Source organism: Cherax quadricarinatus, chromosome 96, assembly GCF_038502225.1.
Source record: "Cherax quadricarinatus isolate ZL_2023a chromosome 96, ASM3850222v1, whole genome shotgun sequence".
In the NCBI taxonomy this organism is placed as follows: domain Eukaryota; kingdom Metazoa; phylum Arthropoda; class Malacostraca; order Decapoda; family Parastacidae; genus Cherax; species Cherax quadricarinatus.
Genome location: NC_091387.1, coordinates 10,458,165 through 10,477,853, shown reverse-complemented (window position 1 = coordinate 10,477,853; position 19,689 = coordinate 10,458,165). Strand labels below are relative to the sequence as shown.

Sequence of the window (19,689 nt, the reverse complement as noted above, 5' to 3'; positions counted from 1 at the left end):
GATACAAGATTTGCCTTCCATGAACCCATGCTGGTTTTCATTTATAATCTTGTTCCTTTCCAGGTGTTCGACCACTCTCCTCCTGATAATCTTCTCCATGACTTTGCACACAATACATGTCAGAGACACAGGTCTGTAGTTTAGTGCCTCGTTTCTGTTTCCTTTCTTAAATATGGGGACTACATTAGCTGTCTTCCATTTCTCAGGTAGTTGCCCAGTTTCAAGGGATGTGTTGAAGATTGTGGTTAGAGGCACACACAGCATCTCTGCTCCTTCTCTAAGGACCCATGGGGAGATGTTGTCTGGTCCCATCGCCTTTGAGGTGTCAAGGTCACTTAAGAGCTTCTTCACCTCCTCCTCAGTTGTTCGTATGTCATCCAACACTTGTTGGTATACTCCCTCTTGATGTTCCCTTCTGTGCTGTCTTCCCACAGCCCTTCCTGTCTCTACTGTAAAAACTTCCTTAAATCTCCTGTTCAGCTCCTCACATACCTCCTGATCATTTCTTGTGAGTTCTCCACCTTCTGTCCTTAATCTGATCACCTGGTCTTTGACTGTTGTCTTCCTCCTGATGTGGCTATACAACAGTTTCGGGTCAGTCTTGATTCTCGATGCTATGTCATTTTCATACTGTCGCTGGGCCTCCTCCTTACCTGTGCGTACTCATTCCTGGCTCTGCGACTGATCTCCCTATTTTCGTGTGTTCTCTGCCTTCTGTACTTTTTCCATTCTCTATTGCACTTTGTTTTTGCCTCCTTACACCGTCGGGTAAACCAGGGGCTTGTTCTGGTCTTCCCGTTGTTACTGTTGCCCTTAGGAATGAACCTTTCCACTGCCTCCTTGCATTTTGTTGCTACATATTCCATCATTTCATTTACTGGCTTTCCTGCCAGTTCTCTGTCCCACTGGACCTCCCGCAGGAAGTTCTTCAACCCTATGTAGTCCCCTCTTTTATAGTCAGGCTTTTCCCATTCTACTCCTGTTATTCTCTCCACTTGCAGCTCTACTATGTATTCAAAGCACAGAACCACGTGGTCGCTAGCTCCTAGGGGACTCTCATACTTGATGTCCTCAATGTCTGAGCTGCCCAGGGTGAACACAATGTCCAATCTTGCTGGTTCATCCTCCCCTCTCACTCTGGTAGTGTCCTTAACATGTTGGTGCATGAGGTTTTGCAGCACCACGTCCAACATCCTGGCTCTCCATGTTTCGGGACCCCCATGTGGCTCCAGGTTTTCCCAGTCAATCTCCCTGTGGTTGAAATCCCCCATAACCAGCAACTTTGCTCTGCTGGAGTGAGCTCTTCTTGCCACCTCAGCAAGTGTGTCCACCATTGCTCTGTTGCTCTCTTCATATTCCTCTCTTGGCCTCCTGCAGTTCTGTGGTGGATTATACATCACTGCAATGACCACTTTGTGTTCCCCAGACTGAAGTGTACCTGCTATGTAGTCTCTTTCTCCCGTCTCATCTATTCCTTCCATTTTCTCGAATTTCCATCTGTTTTTTACGAGCAGAGCAACCCCACCTCCCCCCCCTGCCCCTTCTATCTTTCCTCATGATCTGGTATCCTGGTGGGAAGATTGCATCTGTTATTGTCTCCATGAGTTTTGTTTCTGTAACTGCTATGATGTCTGGGGACTTCTCACTGATTCTTTCTTGCCATTCCTCATGTTTATTCGTTAATCCATCTGCATTTGTGTACCAAACCTTCAACTTCTGTTCTAATACTGTAACTGTGGTGCGGAGGGTGGAAACAGAGGGATCGGTGTGTGATGGTTGGTTTGGATTGTTCAGTTGCCTTGGGGGTGTCGTGGCTGGAGTCCTTCTGCAGGTGTTTCTGGGGGGTGCGCTTGTCCTTCCATTTGATCCTGGGTTATTCTGCTCTCCTTTTTCATTTCCTCCCATTTCTTCTTTCGTTTTTGAACTCTCTCTTTCATTGTCTTCCTTTCGTCCTTTGTTCTGTCTCGGTCGAGGTACACACTCCGGAACTCCTGCTTGCCTCTCAGCCGTGCTTTCTCCTGCAGGATCATGGTTCGGGTTGATTCTGCCTTGAAAATTACTTTGAGAGGCCGATTCCTTTTCTTTGTGAACCACCCAATTCTCCGAAAATTTGCCACCTGGGTCATGTCCCCCTCGCCTATCACCTTCAAGATGTCTTCAATCGCTTTTTTCTCCTCCTGCTTTCTTTCATAAGTTTCCCCTTTAGCTTCGTCTAGCCCATAGACAAACACGGATCTCTCCCTTTCCACCTCCCACTGTGACTCCCATTGCATCCTCTGATGTGTTTTAGTTCCTTCCCGTGGAGTGTTCCTTCCTTCAGTCCCTTCCCTAGTTATGGCCCCTATGCTTCTTGGTTTATTTATCCTTCCTGCTCACCTGCTCTTGGTCCCCACAGGTATCTGGTAAGGTCCTTGCACATGTCCTAGTTCCTTCAATGTCTTCCAACCTCTCTTTCTGTCCTAGAGTGCTCCCTGTCTTTGTTTTGGCCCCATGTGGGTTTGACAGGACCTCTGCATACAGTTTAGTTTCCATGCTTCCTTCGGACCTGTTGTCTGTGTTTGATGTAGCCATTGCCGATGCTACTTCTGTAATATCTTTGTCTCTGTGCTGTTTCAGATGTCTCAGCTCCTCTTCTAATCTCTCTATCTTGATTTCTGCTGCTGTGGCCTGTTGCTTCCACCTTCTGCATTCTGCTGCTAACCTCTCTTCCATCTTCCTTTCCAGCTCATCTAGTCTCCTTCCCCAGTCTTCCTCCCTTTTTTTGAGCTCTACCTCCCATTCCTCCCTCTCAGATTCGTCCTTGGAGCCCCTTGTCCTCATCCTGGTTAGGGGGAGGGGAATAGACGGTTAGGAGAGGGGATGGATGGTTGTGGGGGGGGGGGGTGGAGGATGGTTATTGGAGGGAGGGAGGTTGTTGGGCGGGGGTTAGACGGTTTGGGGAGGGGTTAGGTGGTTTGGGGGAAGGGTAGGTGGCTAAGGTGAGGTGGTTAGGGAAGGGGTGGTACGTGTTTGTGTCAAGTGTTTGTGTCAAGTGGTGGAGGGTGTGTGTGTGTGTGTGTGTGTGTGTGTGTGTGTGTGTGTGTGTGTGTGTGTGTGTGTGTGTGTGTGTGCGTGTGTGTGTGGTGTGTGTGTGTGTGTGTGGTGTGTGTGTGTGTGTGTGTGGTGTGTATGTGTGTGTGTGTGTGTGTGTGTGTGTGTGTGTGTACTCACCTAGTTGTACTCACCTAGTTGAGGTTGCAGGGGTCGAGTCCAAGCTCCTGGCCCCGCCTCTTCACTGGTCGCTACTAGGTCACTCTCCCTGAACCATGAGCTTTATCGTACCTCTGCTTAAAGCTATGTATGGATCCTGACTCCACTACATCGCTTCCCAAACTATTCCACTTCCTGACTACTCTGTGGCTGAAGAAATACTTCCTAACATCCCTTTGATTCATCTGTGTCTTCAACTTCCAACTGTGTCCCCTTGTTACTGTGTCCAGTCTCTGGAACATCCTGTCTTTGTCCACCTTGTCAATTCCTCTCAGTATTTTGTAAGTCGTTATCATGTCCCCCCTATCTCTCCTGTCCTCCAGTGTCGTCAGGTTGATTTCCCTTAACCTCTCCTCATAGGACATACCTCTTAGCTCTGGGACTAGTCTTGTTGCAAACCTTTGCACTTTCTCTAGTTTCTTTACATGCTTGGCTAGGTGTGGGTTCCAAACTGGTGCCGCATACTCCAATATGGGCCTAACGTACACGGTATATAGGGTCCTGAACGATTCCTTATTAAGATGTCGGAATGCTGTTCTGAGGTTTGCCAGGCGCCCATATGCTGCAGCAGTTATTTGGTTGATGTGCGCTTCAGAAGATGTGCCTGGTGTTATACTCACCCCAAGATCTTTTTCCTTGAGTGAGGTTTGTAGTCTCTGGCCCCCTAGACTGTACTCCGTCTGCGGTCTTCTTTGCCCTTCCCCAATCTTCATGACTTTGCACTTGGTGGGATTGAACTCCAGGAGCCAATTGCTGGACCAGGTCTGCAGCCTGTCCAGATCCCTTTGTAGTTCTGCCTGGTCTTCGATCGAGTGAATTCTTCTCATCAACTTCACGTCATCTGCAAACAGGGACACCTCACAGTCTATTCCTTCCGTCATGTCGTTCACAAATACCAGAAACAGCACTGGTCCTAGGACTGACCCCTGCGGGACCCCGCTGGTCACAGGTGCCCACTCTGACACCTCGCCACGTACCATGACTCGCTGCTGTCTTCCTGACAAGTATTCCCTGATCCATTGTAGTGCCTTCCCTGTTATCCCTGCTTGGTCCTCCAGTTTTTGCACCAATCTCTTGTGTGGAACTGTGTGTGTGTGCGTGTGTGCGTGTGTGTGTGTGTGGTGTGTGCGTGTGTGTGTGTGGTGTGTGCGTGTGTGTGTGTGTGGTGTGCGCGTGTGTGGTGTGTGTGTGGTGTGTGTGTGTGGTGTGTATGTGTGGTGTATGTGTGTGTGTGTGTGTGTGTGTGTGTGTGTGTGTGTGTGTGTGTGTGTGTGTGTGAGAGAGAGAGAGAGAGAGAGAGAGAGAGAGAGAGAGAAAGAAAAAGAGAGAGAGAGAGAGAAAGAGAGAGAAAAGAGAGGGGAGAGAGAAAAGAGTGGGGGGAGGGAGAGAGAGAGCACTGGAAGAGAGGCGGCTGGAACAAGACGTCATGGCTTGGTGTTTGTGTAAGGGGGGGGGAGGGGGGATTTTGGGTAGGTTTATGCCATAGGCTGGTTAATAATTTTTGCATGTACTCAATTTCACCTATAAGGCCCTAGTGTGCAGAGGCCTATGTAGAGTACAGATAATATTCACCTCAGTGACCAGCAGAAGGGATGGGGATTGTCAGAGCCCCACTGTTTATACTTACGTTAACTCCTACCACTGTGCTAGCTACAGTATGTATATATACAGTATTGTATACTGTATAAATTTACTATTAATACAGTTATATTTTTGTACATTTAGAGTTTGTGTCCATTTAATTAATGCTTTTTTTGTGAAGGAACAAGCTTGGCCCTGGGTTACTTTGGTTAATATTTTAAATGGCCCTCGACAAGCCTTAACCCCCTAGACGCCATTATTTATTTAATTTCAGATGCAGCAGTCCGAGTTTTCCCGGACATTTAACACACCCATTATGATTATTTCTCTCAGTGTGGAATATAAGCACATTTATGTGGCACACAGAAGCCACATCTAAGTGAGGATACATGTGGAATATAAGCACATTTATGTGGCACACAGAAGCCACATCTAAGTGAGGAAACATGTGGAATATAAGCACATTTATGTGGCACACAGAAGCCACATCTAAGTGAGGATACATGTGGAATATAAGCACATTTATGTGGCACACAGAAGCCACATCTAAGTGAGGATACATGTGGAATATAAGCACATTTATGTGGCACACAGAAGCCACATCTAAGTGAGGATACATAGAAAGTGCGTCTTGCAATGAATGACCCATACGGTTTTAGCTCTTAACATGTACCTTTCTTTCAGACTCTTCAAGTTGACACAAATCTCAGTTGCTGTAATAATATCTATGGTAAGGATCGTCAGGAAACAGGACAAGTGTTTCCTGACTTGGGTCTTGGATGATGACCCACAGCTGGATCTTTTGGTCATCTGACCGAGGCCTTCCACTGGCTTACCACGCCACCCCTTTAAAATTTTATTATGATTATTAACATTTTGTAATCACTTGCTCTGTCAACCCATAGGAAAAAGGTCAAGTGGGTCTCAGAGCTGCTAGGTCCCTGCTGCTCCTCTCCCCCCTCCCCTTCGGGTTTTTGCAAGCTCTGGTGTGGCCTTGCACACATTCCACACACGTTGTACAGAGCCCACAAATAAACCTACTTCATACCAGATAGAAATCATACAATCCCATTCTGATTCCCTAGAGATTTTTCACTCGGCTGATAACTGCTACGACCTCAACGCCAGAAAACGAATAAGCTTCACTAGGTAGCCATTTTCCAACTGGTTAATTTTATTCCCAAAGAGAAAAAAGGCATAATATCGTTGACTGGAACAGTACACAAATAACCCACACATAAGAGAGAGAGGAACTTACTAGCTCTAATTCTCTTTTGTATCAGTGTAGCTTTGTAAATGGTCTAAGTTGGACCAAAACGTAGTCATCAGCTTCAATGTGCGGGTTATCTGTGTATCTGTCTCTAAAGGCCCGCCACAGCACTGACTGATGCTGCAGTACAATGGCGGTTTTGGGCATAAGAGGAATCAGGCGGCCAACTAAAGCCCTATCTTCCTGGCATTTTCCTCTTAGTAAAAAATAAATGAAGAACAAAAAGGCACATTACCGTGACTGGAACAATACACAGATAACCTACATATAGAAGAAAGAAGCTTACGACGACGTTTCGGTCCGACTTGGACCATTTACTAAGTGTTATATTACAGCAGAGGTTGTGGACAGGGGAAGTGTACTATAGACGTAGCCAGGACGGCAGACTACTTATAAGAACATAAGAATGTAGGAACACTGCAGAAGGCCTACTGGCCCATACGAGGCAGGTCCTTATCAAAACGACATCTACCTAAAGCTACTCAAGAAATAACTCCCGTACTCCCGTACTTATATATAATCTCGCACAGAACACCAAAAATTCCAGGACAACCACTGTTCCAGCGAGAGACTCGTGTAGTACACAGTTGAAAGAGTTTCCACTGACTGCCTCTATTCAACTTGCTGTCAAGCTTGTATTTTAATGGGCAAATGTAAGAGAATTGACTTGTACTGACACACCACATCAGTAGTGGAGAAAGCGGCAGAGCGATCACTCTGCCGCTTTCCCCACTACTGACATTTCATCTCCAATCCGTGATTGCCGGCCCAACTCCGCACTAAATTAAAATAACAATATGTCAGCTGTCCCCTGAGGCTCCCAGCCAGAACACTAGAGGCTCCAAACAATATTTAATCTTTGATAATTAACATGGATTCCCAAGGGTACAATCTGATAGAGAATTTCCAATAACTTTGCTAATTCTGTTCATTACAATTTAAACCTTCCTGATTAGATAAAGAATCTTAAATCCCCTGATAAAGTGTTAGTGTTTACGAAATGCTCTACACTGTGAGCTAATTAGTGTATTATTTATGTAATACAAAAATATTGTATTTTTCTGCAGTATACAGGTAATGTAGTTTACATGTAATAAAATACTGTTAGGCAAAAAAAAAGAAAAAAAAAGTCAGTAACATGCAGGCAGATCAGCCAGACTATTACCACTATTTAGCGATTACTTAAGAACTAGACACAGGTCATTATGTAGGAACTCTTAAATGTACAAAAGAGAGGCAGCTAAGTGAACAATAGTGAATAGTTAAGTGGATATATATATACTGTGTATATATATATATATATATATATTTATAAATATATATATATATATATATATATATATATATATATATATATATATATATGCAAGGAATTCGCAAGAGCAGGCGAAATATACACACACTGATCTCTGGCTGAAGGAGACTCGAACTTACGAACCTTGGAACAAGGTACGCAGTGCTTTACCTATCTACCCACATTGGACCACTACCTTGGAGTCCAGCTTGCGCTAGACTTTGATCCAAGGCAGCCAGCTTTCAGGGAGAAGGCTTACAGCTTTTCATCTCATTTCCTGCATCCATCAGCCTTACTAGAGATATTAAAAATGCAAGGAATTCGCAAGTAAGCTGGCTGCCTTGGATCAAAGTCTAGCACAAGCTGGACTCCAAGGTATTGGTCCAGTGTGGGTAGATTGGTAAAGCACTGCGTACCTTGTTCCAAGGTTCGTAGGTTCGAGTCTCCTTCAGCCAGAGATCAGTGTTTACACACTATATATATATATATATATATATATATATATATATATATATATATATATATATATATATATATATATATATATATATATATATTATCACACTGGCGGATTCCCACCAAGGCAGGGTGGCCCGAAAAAGAAAAACTTTCACCATCATTCACTCCATCACTGTCTTGCCAGAAGGGTGCTTTACACTAAAGTTATAAACCTGCAAATTTAACAGCCGTCCTTCAGAGTGCCGGCACTGTTCTTCCCATCTCCAGGACTTAAGTCCGGCGTGCCGGGTTACCTGAATCCCATCATAAATGTTACCTTGCTCACACTCCAACAGCACGTCAAGTATTAAAAACCATTTGTCTCCATTCACTCCTATCAAACACGCTCACGCACGCCTGCTGGAAGTCCAAGCCCCTCGCACACAAAACCTCCTTTATCCCCTCCCTCCAACCTTTCCTAGGCCGACCCCTACCCCGCCTTCCTTCCACTACAGACTGATACACTCTTGAAGTTATTCTGTTTCGCTCCATTCTCTCCACATGTCCGAACCACCTCAACAACCCTTCCTCAGCCCTCTGGACAACAGTTTTGGTAATCCCGCACCTCCTCCTAACTTCCAAACTACGAATTCTCTGCATTATATTCACACCACACATTGCTCTCAGACATGACATCTCCACTGCCTCCAGCCTTCTCCTCGCTGCACCATTCATCACCCATGCTTCACACCCATATAAGAGCGTTGGTAAAACTATACTCTCATACATTCCCCTCTTTGCCTCCAAGGACAAAGTTCTTTGTCTCTACAGACTCCTAAGTGCACCACTCACCCTTTTCCCCTCATCAATTCTATGATTCACCTCATCTTTCATAGACCCATCCGCTGACATGTCCACTCCCAAATATCTGAATACATTCACCTCCTCCATACTCTCTCCCTCCAATCTGATATCCAATCTTTCATCACCTAATCTTTTTATCCTCATAACCTTACTCTTTCCTGTATTCACTTTCAATTTTCTTCTTTTGCACACCCTACCAAATTCATCCACCAATCTCTGCAACTTCTCTTCAGAATCTCCCAAGAGCACAGTGTCATCAGCAAAGAGCAGCTGTGACAACTCCCACTTTGTGTGTGATTCTTTATCTTTTAACTCCACGCCTCTTGCCAAGACCCTCGCATTTACTTCTCTTACAACCCCATCTATAAATATATTAAACAACCACGGTGACATCACACATCCTTGTCTAAGGCCTACTTTTACTGGGATATATATATATTTATATATATATATATATATATATATATATATATATATATATATATATATATATATATATATATATATATATATATATATATGGCCCGGTGGCCTGGTGGGTGGCCCGGTGGCCTGGTGGCTAAAGCTCCCGCTTCACACACGGAGGGCCCGGGTTCGATTCCCGGCGGGTGGAAACATTTCGACACGTTTCCTTACACCTGTTGTCCTGTTCACCTAGCAGCAAATAGGTACCTGGGTGTTAGTCGACTGGTGTGGGTCGCATCCTGGGGGACAAGATTAAGGACCCCAATGGAAATAAGTTAGACAGTCCTCGATGACGCACTGACTTTCTTGGGTTATCCTGGGTGGCTAACCCTCCGGGGTTAAAAATCCGAACGAAATCTTATCTTATCTTATATATTGGGAGTAGACTTCTCAGTGGATGGGTTTATGCAGGATGAAGTAAACAATGAACTGATGAAGGAAACAGGATGAGTGGTGCACTGAGAAGTCTGTGTAGACAAAGAACTTTATCCATAGAAGCAGAGAGGGGAATGTATGAGAGTATATTGGTACCAACACTCTTATATGGGTGCGAAGCTTGGGTTGTAAATGTTGCAGCGAGGAGGAGGCTGTAGACAGTGGAGATGTCCTATCTAATGGCAATGTGTGGAGCAAATATTATGCAGGGAATTAGGAGTGAGGAAGTTAGGTGGTGTGGATTACTAAAAATATTAGAGGGCTGAAGAGGGGTTATTGAGGTAGTTGGATCATTTAGAGAGAATGGACCAAAATAGGATGACTTGGAGGATGTATAAATCTATATTGGAAGGCGGGGTAGGGGTCGTCTTAGGAAACGTTGGAGGGAGGGGTAAAATAGGTTTTTTGTGCAAGGGGCTTGGACATGCAGCAGGCATGTGTGAGCGTGTTAGATAGGAGTGAATGGAGACGAATGTTTTTTGGGACCTGAAATGAGTCCTGGAATTGGGAAGTACAATGCCTGCACTTTAAAGGAGGGGTTTGAGATACTGGCAGTTTAGAGTGACGTCTAAACTGTCGTATATAAGCATCTCTGCAAAGACAGTGATTATGAGTGATGGTGAAAGTGTTAGATGATTGTAATAAAGTTGGTAGAATTACCGACAATATGTAAAGTAAAAGGACACAAGTGCAACTAATGTGACATTTATTGTGGCAACGTTTCGCTCTCCAGGAGCGATAAAGCTCCTGGAGAGCGAAACGTTGCCACAATAAATGTTAGATGATGATAAGTGTTTCTTGTTTGGGTCACCCTGCCTCGGTAGAAAACGAGGAAGATTAAACAAAAGCAACAAGCGCTAAACAAATGCTATCATACCATTTCTATAATCATTTGAAATAAATTATATATATAAATCTTAACCTCTGCAATGTTTTATTTGCGTCATAAACTGTAAATATTTATTAAGATCATTTTCAATCCTCCTCTAGTGAGCTGATGTTCTCTGGATGAATTTTTGTGCACCAGTAATATGTTGTGCGGACAGATTTGAACCCCATGCTGTACGTAACGGAATGTAATGGATACAGCACATGGCCGGGCTCTGAGGCTCTACTACTGTGGGATCCTGGCCATGGGCCGGGCTCCCAGTACACTGTCCTCACTCACCCTCCTCACCCATTAGACTGTCCTCACCCACCCTTCTTCACCCAGGCTTTTGTTCCACTATGGAACTATCTTCCGAGTAGGGCGATCGAGGCTAGGATCTTGGGTGGCATTAAAGAGAGTTTGGACAAATATATGAGTGGGATGGACTAGGTTTGATTGGTGTCGTGGGTACGGAAGTAAATTCTTGGGTAGCTTTGGGTAGGGGTGATTTTAATAAGGACATGCCGTGTATGGGCCAGTAGGCCTTCTGCAGTGTTCCTCCATTCTTATGTTCTTGTGTTCTATGTTACTGTCATAGAACTGGGAAGCAGTATATTGATGTAGTATTACGTTGTGCTAAATTAAATATTGTACCTTGTTATGGTGGCAGGGAGACGGATGAGTGGCGGCTATGTTGCCTGGCAAGACACGTGGAGAAGTGTTTACCAGTGGCTGACGAGTTCTCCTCCTGTGAGGACCTGATGTCCAACCTGGTGCTGCGGGTGTGTATCTGGATCCTCGGCTTCATAGCTCTCCTCGGAAACTCCTTCGTCATCATCTGGAGGAGTGTTTACTCTAGTGGTAACAAGGTGAGGCTCCAGTATGGTTCAGTGTTTAGTGGTAGCAAGGTGAGGCTCCAGCATGGTTCAGTATTTAGTGGTAACAAGGTGAGGCTTCAGTATGGTTCAGTGTTTAGTGGTAACAAGGTGAGGCTCCAGTATGGTTCAGTATTTAGTGGTAACAAGGTGAGGCTCCAGTATGGTTCAGTGTTTAGTGGTAACAAGGTGAGGCTCCAGTATGGTTCAGTGTTTAGTGGTAACAAGGTGAGGCTCCAGCATGGTTCAGTGTTTAGTGGTAACAAGGTGAGGCTCCAGTATGGTTCAGTGTTTAGCGGCAACAAGGTGAGGCTCCAGTATGGTTCAGTGTTTAGTGGTAACAAGGTGAGGCTTCAGTATGGTTCAGTGTTTAGTGGTAACAAGGTGAGGCTTCAGTATGGTTCAGTGTTTAGTGGTAACAAGGTGAGGCTCCAGTATGGTTCAGTGTTTAGTGGTAACAAGGTGAGGCTCCAGCATGGTTCAGTGTTTAGTGGTAACAAGGTGAGGCTTCAGTATGGTTCAGTGTTTAGTGGTAACAAGGTGAGGCTCCAGCATGGTTCAGTGTTTAGTAGTAACAAGGTGAGGCTCCAGCATGGTTCAGTGTTTAGTGGTAACAAGGTGAGGCTCCAGCATGGTTCAGTGTTTAGTAGTAACAAGGTGAGGCTCCAGCATGGTTCAGTGTTTAGTAGTAACAAGGTGAGGCTCCAGCATGGTTCAGTGTTTAGTAGTAACAAGGTGAGGCTCCAGCATGGTTCAGTGTTTAGTGGTAACAAGGTGAGGCTCCAGCATGGTTCAGTGTTTAGTGGTAACAAGGTGAGGCTCCAGCATGGTTCAGTGTTTAGTGGTAACAAGGTGAGGCTCCAGCATGGTTCAGTGTTTAGTGGTAACAAGGTGAGGCTCCAGCATGGTTCAGTGTTTAGTGGTAACAAGGTGAGGCTCCAGCATGGTTCAGTGTTTAGTGGTAACAAGGTGAGGCTCCAGCATGGTTCAGTGTTTAGTGGTAACAAGGTGAGGCTCCAGCATGGTTCAGTGTTTAGTGGTAACAAGGTGAGGCTCCAGCATGGTTCAGTGTTTAGTGGTAACAAGGTGAGGCTCCAGCATGGTTCAGTGTTTAGTGGTAACAAGGTGAGGCTCCAGCATGGTTCAGTGTTTAGTGGTAACAAGGTGAGGCTCCAGCATGGTTCAGTGTTTAGTGGTAACAAGGTGAGGCTCCAGCATGGTTCAGTGTTTAGTGGTAACAAGGTGAGGCTCCAGCATGGTTCAGTGTTTAGTGGTAACAAGTTGAGGCTCCAGCATGGTTCAGTCTATAGTGGTAACAAGGTGAGGCTCCAGCATGGTTCAGTGTTTAGTGGTAACAAGGTGAGGCTCCAGCATGGTTCAGTGTTTAGTGGTAACAAGGTGAGGCTCCAGCATGGTTCAGTGTTTAGTGGTAACAAGGTGAGGCTCCAGCATGGTTCAGTGTTTAGTGGTAACAAGGTGAGGCTCCAGCATGGTTCAGTGTTTAGTGGTAACAAGGTGAGGCTCCAGCATGGTTCAGTGTTTAGTGGTAACAAGGTGAGGCTCCAGCATGGTTCAGTGTTTAGTGGTAACAAGGTGAGGCTCCAGCATGGTTCAGTGTTTAGTGGTAACAAGGTGAGGCTCCAGCATGGTTCAGTGTTTAGTGGTAACAAGGTGAGGCTCCAGCATGGTTCAGTGTTTAGTGGTAACAAGGTGAGGCTCCAGCATGGTTCAGTGTTTAGTGGTAACAAGGTGAGGCTCCAGCATGGTTCAGTGTTTAGTAGTAACAAGGTGAGGCTTCTGCACGGGTCAGTAGGGCGTTCACACACTGGCTGTGTACTAGGTTGCCTTATGACGCTAAATCCACAAGAATTATGTTTGAGACCCACTTCAGTTACAGGGTCAAATACACAATTGACTTCATTTCCAATTTATACCTGCATTTGGGTTCCTGTCTCAAATACGCACAACAATGCAAGTGCTCTACCAACTGAGCCACGGATTCCTCCGTCTACTTGGGAAATTCCAGTGAAAAATATTCACTACCTTCTATGCCCGAAGGCCAATTTACATCTTACAAACACACTAATTTTCCCTTAAACACCATCGGTATTATTCTGAAGTGATATAAACCTTGGTAATTGATACCCGACAAACTGGTTCAAGACGATAGGTGAGAAAAACACTAGGACTTATTAAACACCTTTCGGTCCTGGTTACCTGGAGGTTACCTGGAGGTTATTCCGGGGATCAACGCCCCCGCGGCCCGGTCCATGACCAGGCCTCCCGATGGATCAGGGCCTGATCAACTAGGCTGTTACTGCTGGCCGCACGCAGTCCAACGTACGAGCCACAGCCCGGCTGATCCGGCACTGACTCTAGGTATCTGTCCAGCTCTCTCTTGAAGGCAGCCAGGGGTTTATTGGCAATTCCCCTAATGCTTGATGGGAGGCTGTTGAACAGTTTTGGGCCCCGGACACTTATGGTGTTTTCTCTTAGTGTACCAATGGCGCCCCTACTTTTTATTGGGGGCATTTTGCATCGCCTGCCCAGTCTTTTACTTTCGTAGGGAGTGATTTCTGTGTGCAGATTTGGGACCATTCCTTCCAAGATTTTCCAAGTGTAGATTATGATATATCTCTCCCTCCTGCGTTCCAACGAGTACAAGTCAAGTGCTTCCAAGCGTTCCCAGTAGTTAAGGTGCTTGACAGAACTTATACGTGCAGTAAGGGATCTCTGTACACTCTCTAGATCTGCGATTTCACCTGCTTTGAATGGAGATGTTAATGTATAGCAGTATTCCAGCCTAGAGAGAACAAGTGATTTGAAAAGGATCATCATAGGCTTGGCATCTCTCGTTTTGAAAGTTCTCATTATCCATCCTATCATTTTCTTTGCACATGCGATCGTGGAAGCACTTCTTCAGTGGATCAAGGTTCCAGGACCTTAAAGTATGCAAAATATGTCCTAGTGCTTGCTTACCTGACTATTTTAAAGCAAAGATGGTAAGGCATATCCCAGCGGTTCCAAATCCTCAGAAACTGGGTTCCAGTCTGTCGCCCCAAATACAAAGTTTGCTAAAATTGGCAAATATCTTCGAGTTCTGTGCCATATTTGTTATGATACTCACTGCAAATCAGTTCCACCAAGCGATCCTGAAATCTGACTACCCACAATCTGGTTGGTAGGTGAGACACATAGGCAACAGTTAGGCAACTTTATTCCGAAACGTTTCGCCTACACAGTAGGCTTCTTCAGTCGAATACAGAAAGTAGGCAGGAACAGTAGAGATGTGAAGACGATGTAATCAGTCCATCACCCTTGAAGTCGTAGAATTTGAGGTTGTCAGTCCCTCGGCCTGGAGAAGTTCAGTTCCATAGTCAGGAACTATCGTACGTCGTATACAGCAGTCAAGTCGAATTGCTTGCAAACACAAATAAATAATAATATTTATTTCTACAATTAATTGATACAACTTATACAGACCATAGCTGACGTCAATTACAAACTGTATAGAAAGGTTCTGGTTATTCAGGGCATTTCCGGAAAATTAGGTTAATTTTGTACCCAGTATGCGACCCACACTAGTCGACTAACACCCAGGTACCTGTTTACCTTCAGGTGAACAGGGACAGCAGGTGTCTTAAGGAAAAAGCGCAGACCTCAGTGTGTGAGCTGAGAACGTTACCAACCGAGCTACCGGACACCTAAATCGTACCATAGAACGGATGGGATTTGAACCCATGGCAACTGAATGCTAAAGCTCACCGGCCAGTGTGTTAACCACTGGGCCAGCTGACTACAATAAGATTCATCCAACTAGGTATATTTCTCTACACTATAGGAAGGTTAGCATGGGCCAACACTGAGACCACAAATGCACGTTTTCACAGGTGAATCCCACACCAGCGTGGCTGTGTCATACTCTAGCAAAAGTCCCTTCCAAACCGCCATCATGATTCACGAAATCGTAACAACACAAGTGTTTCGAGTGTTACGTAAACAACTTGACAAAGCTCCTGGAGAGCGAAACGTTGCCACAATGTCACATTAGTTGCATCTCTGTCCATTTTCATGGTATTTTACCATTATTACAAGGACTACCAGGTGGCACTAAACACCTATGTGAATAAACATAGAGATTAGTTTACCATAGATTAGTTTACACAGAGATTAGCTTACTACAGATTAGTTTACTATAGACTGTTTTTATATATTACAGATCACGCAGAATCCTCTATCAGCATCACCTGACACACAATTTTCTGACATCTTTGCTGACAGCCTCAACTATGACGCGAATTTAGTGTTAATTTTAGATGTTAATTTTGCACCTCCAGTAATTTAACCCCACTAACTCCTCCCCTTACTAATTCCACCTCTGTGCTGTATGACCCATACGGGTTTGTCGCATGTGTCTGAATAATTACAATACACATATTATGAAAATAAAATTAGAGACAATAGAAATTAATCCAAACAACTTATATATTTTGTTAAAATTAATACGAAGATAAATTCACCATTGTTAATAAACTAAATATATGAAAAAAAAATTAAAAATCAAAACAGCCATGTTGAAGATATTGCAATTTTGTGCAATATTCAGGGGTCACGTGACTGAGTTTAATAAGACATGTTGGCAACAAATACGACTCTTGCAACTGTTTGTTGACACTGGAAGTATTATTGGAGTATGTAAACACTGGTTGTGGTCGTTCTCTTAGTAATTGATTATGTAAACACAGGTTGTGGTCGTTCTCTTAGTAATTGATGAGTATGTAAACACAGGTTGAGGTCGTTCTCTTAGTAATTGATGAGTATGTAAACACAGGTTGAGGTCGTTCTCTTAGTAATTGATGAGTATGTAAACACTGGTTGTGGTCGTTCTCTTAGTAATTATGTAAACACAGGTTGTGGTCGTTCTCTTAGTAATTATGTAAACACAGGTTGTGGTCGTTCTCTTAGTAATTATGTAAACACAGGTTGTGGTCGTTCTCTTAGTAATTGATGAGTATGAAAACACTGGTTGTGGTCGTTCTCTTACTGATTATGTAAACACAGGTTGTGGTAGTTCTCTTAGTAATTGATGAGTATGTAAACACAGGCTGTGGTCGTTCTCTTAGTAATTGATGAGTATGTAAACACTGTTCTTCTCTTAGTATGTAAACACAGGTTGATCGTTCTCTTAGTAATTGATGAGTATGTAAACAGGCTGTGGTCGTTCTCTTAGTAATTGATGAGTATGTAAACACAGGTTGTGGTCGTTCTCTTAGTAATTGATGAGTATGTAAACACTGGTTGTGGTCGTTCTCTTAGTAATTGATGAGTATGTAAACACTGGTTGTGGTCGTTCTCTTAGTAATTGATGAGTATGTAAACACAGGTTGTGGTCGTTCTCTTAGTAATTGATGAGTATGTAAACACAGGTTGTGGTCGTTCTCTTAGTAATTGATGAGTATGTAAACACAGGCTGTGGTCGTTCTCTTAGTAATTGATGAGTATGTAAACACTGGTTGTGGTCGTTCTCTTAGTAATTGATGAGTATGTAAACACTGGTTGTGGTCGTTCTCTTAGTAATTGATGAGTATGTAAACACTGGTTGTGGTCGTTCTCTTAGTAATTGATGAGTATGTAAACACTGGTTGTGGTCGTTCTCTTAGTAATTGATGAGTATGTAAACACTGGTTGTGGTCGTTCTCTTAGTAATTGATGAGTATGTAAACACAGGTTGTGGTCGTTCTCTTAGTAATTGATGAGTATGTAAACACAGGTTGTGGTCGTTCTCTTAGTAATTGATGAGTATGTAAGCACAGGCTGTGGTCGTTCTCTTAGTAATTGATGAGTATGTAAACACAGGTTGTGGTCGTTCTCTTAGTAATTGATGAGTATGTAAACACAGGTTGTGGTCGTTCTCTTAGTAATTGATGAGTATGTAAACACTGGTTGTGGTCGTTCTCTTAGTAATTGATGAGTATGTAAACACTGGTTGTGGTCGTTCTCTTAGTAATTGATGAGTATGTAAACACTGGTTGTGGTCGTTCTCTTAGTAATTGATGAGTATGTAAACACAGGTTGAGGTCGTTCTCTTAGTAACTGATGAGTATGTAAACACAGGCTGTGGTCGTTCTCTTAGTAATTGATGAGTATGTAAACACTCGTTGTGGTCGTTCTCTTAGTAATTGATGAGTATGTAAACACTGGTTGTGGTCGTTCTCTTAGTAATTGATGAGTATGTAAACAGAGGCTGTGATCGTTCTCTTAGTAATTGATGAGTATGTAAACACAGGCTGTGGTCGTTCTCTTAGTAATTGATGAGTATGTAAACACTGGTTGTGGTCGTTCTCTTAGTAACTGATGAGTATGTAAACACAGGCTGTGGTCGTTCTCTTAGTAATTGATGAGTATGTAAACAGAGGCTGTGGTCGTTCTCTTAGTAATTGATGAGTATGAAAACACAGGCTGTGGTCGTTCTCTTAGTAATTGATGAGTATGTAAACACAGGTTGTGGTCGTTCTCTTAGTAATTGATGAGTATGTAAACACTGCTTGTGGTCGTTCTCTTAGTAATTGATGAGTATGTAAACACAGGTTGTGGTCGTTCTCTTAGTAATTGATGAGTATGTAAACACTGGTTGTGGTCGTTCTCTTAGTAATTGATTATGTAAACACTGGTTGTGGTCGTTCTCTTAGTAATTGATGAGTATGTAAACACTGGTTGTGGTCGTTCTCTTAGTAATTGATGAGTATGTAAACACAGGTTGTGGTCGTTCTCTTAGTAATTGATGAGTATGTAAACACTGGTTGTGGTCGTTCTCTTAGTAATTGATGAGTATGTAAACACAGGTTGTGGTCGTTCTCTTAGTAATTGATGAGTATGTAAACACTGGTTGTGGTCGTTCTCTTAGTAATTGATTACGTAAACACTGGTTGTGGTCGTTCTCTTAGTAATTGATGAGTATGTAAACACTGGTTGTGGTCGTTCTCTTAATAATTGATGAGTATGTAAACAGGTTGAGGTCGTTCTCTTAGTAATTGATGAGTATGTAAACACTGGTTGTGGTCGTTCTCTTAGTAATTGATGAGTATGTAAACAGTGGTTGTGGTCGTTCTCTTAGTAATTAATGAGTATGTAAACACAGGTTGTGGTCGTTCTCTTAGTAATTGATGAGTATGTAAACACTGGTTGTGGTCGTTCTCTTAGTAATTGATGAGTATGTAAACACTGGTTGTGGTCGTTCTCTTAGTAATTGATGAGTATGTAAACACTGGTTGTGGTCGTTCTCTTAGTAATTGATGAGTATGTAAACACTGGTTGTGGTCGTTCTCTTAGTAATTGATATGTAAACAAAGGCTGTGGTCGTTCTCTTAGCAACTGATGAGTATGTAAACACAGGTTGTGGTCGTTCTCTTAGTAATTGATGAGTATGTAAACACAGGCTGTGGTCGTTCTCTTAGTAATTGATGAGTATGTAAACACAGGCTGTGGTCGTTCTCTTAGTAATTGATGAGTATGTAAACACAGGTTGTGGTCGTTCTCTTAGTAATTGATGAGTATGTAAACACTGGTTGTGGTCGTTCTCTTAGTAATTGATGAGTATATAAACACTGGTTGTGGTCGTTCTCTTAATTGATGAGTATGTAAACACAGGTTGTGGTCGTTCTCTTAGTAATTGATGAGTATGTAAACACAGGTTGTGGTCGTTCTCTTAGTAATTGATGAGTATATAAACACTGGTTGTGGTCGTTCTCTTAATTGATGAGTATGTAAACACTGGTTGTGGTCGTTCTCTTAGTAATTATGTAAACACTGGTTGTGGTCGTTCTCTTAGTAATTGATGAGTATGTAAACACTGGTTGTGGTCGTTCTCTTAGTAATTGATGAGTATGTAAACACTGGTTGTGGTCGTTCTCTTAGTAATTGATGAGTATGTAAACACAGGTTGTGGTCGTTCTCTTAGTAATTGATGAGTATATAAACACTGGTTGTGGTCGTTCTCTTAATTGATGAGTATGTAAACACTGGTTGTGGTCGTTCTCTTAGTAATTGATGAGTATGTAAACACTGGTTGTGGTCGTTCTCTTAGTAATTGATGAGTATGTAAACACTGGTTGTGGTCGTTCTCTTAGTAATTGATGAGTATGTAAACACTGGTTGTGGTCGTTCTCTTAGTAATTGATGAGTATGTAAACACAGGTTGTGGTCGTTCTCTTAGTAATTGATGAGTATGTAAACACTGGTTGTGGTCGTTCTCTTAGTTGATGAGTATGTAAACACTGGTAGTAATTATGTAAACACTGGTTGTGGTCGTTCTCTTAGTAGTTGATGAGTATGTAAACACTGGTTGTGGTCG

General features: G+C 43.3%; 1 protein-coding gene across 1 annotated transcript in view; it reads left to right on the top strand.

Moving 5' to 3' along the window:
- Positions 1-19,689, top strand: part of LOC138855480 (G-protein coupled receptor GRL101-like) — a gene marked incomplete at its 5' end in the record, with an annotated part of 102,632 nt that overhangs the window by 18,686 nt on the left and 64,257 nt on the right. The window contains 1 exon segment of the mRNA XM_070105083.1: positions 11,135-11,333. Within this exon segment, the coding sequence (XP_069961184.1) occupies positions 11,135-11,333 (199 nt within the window).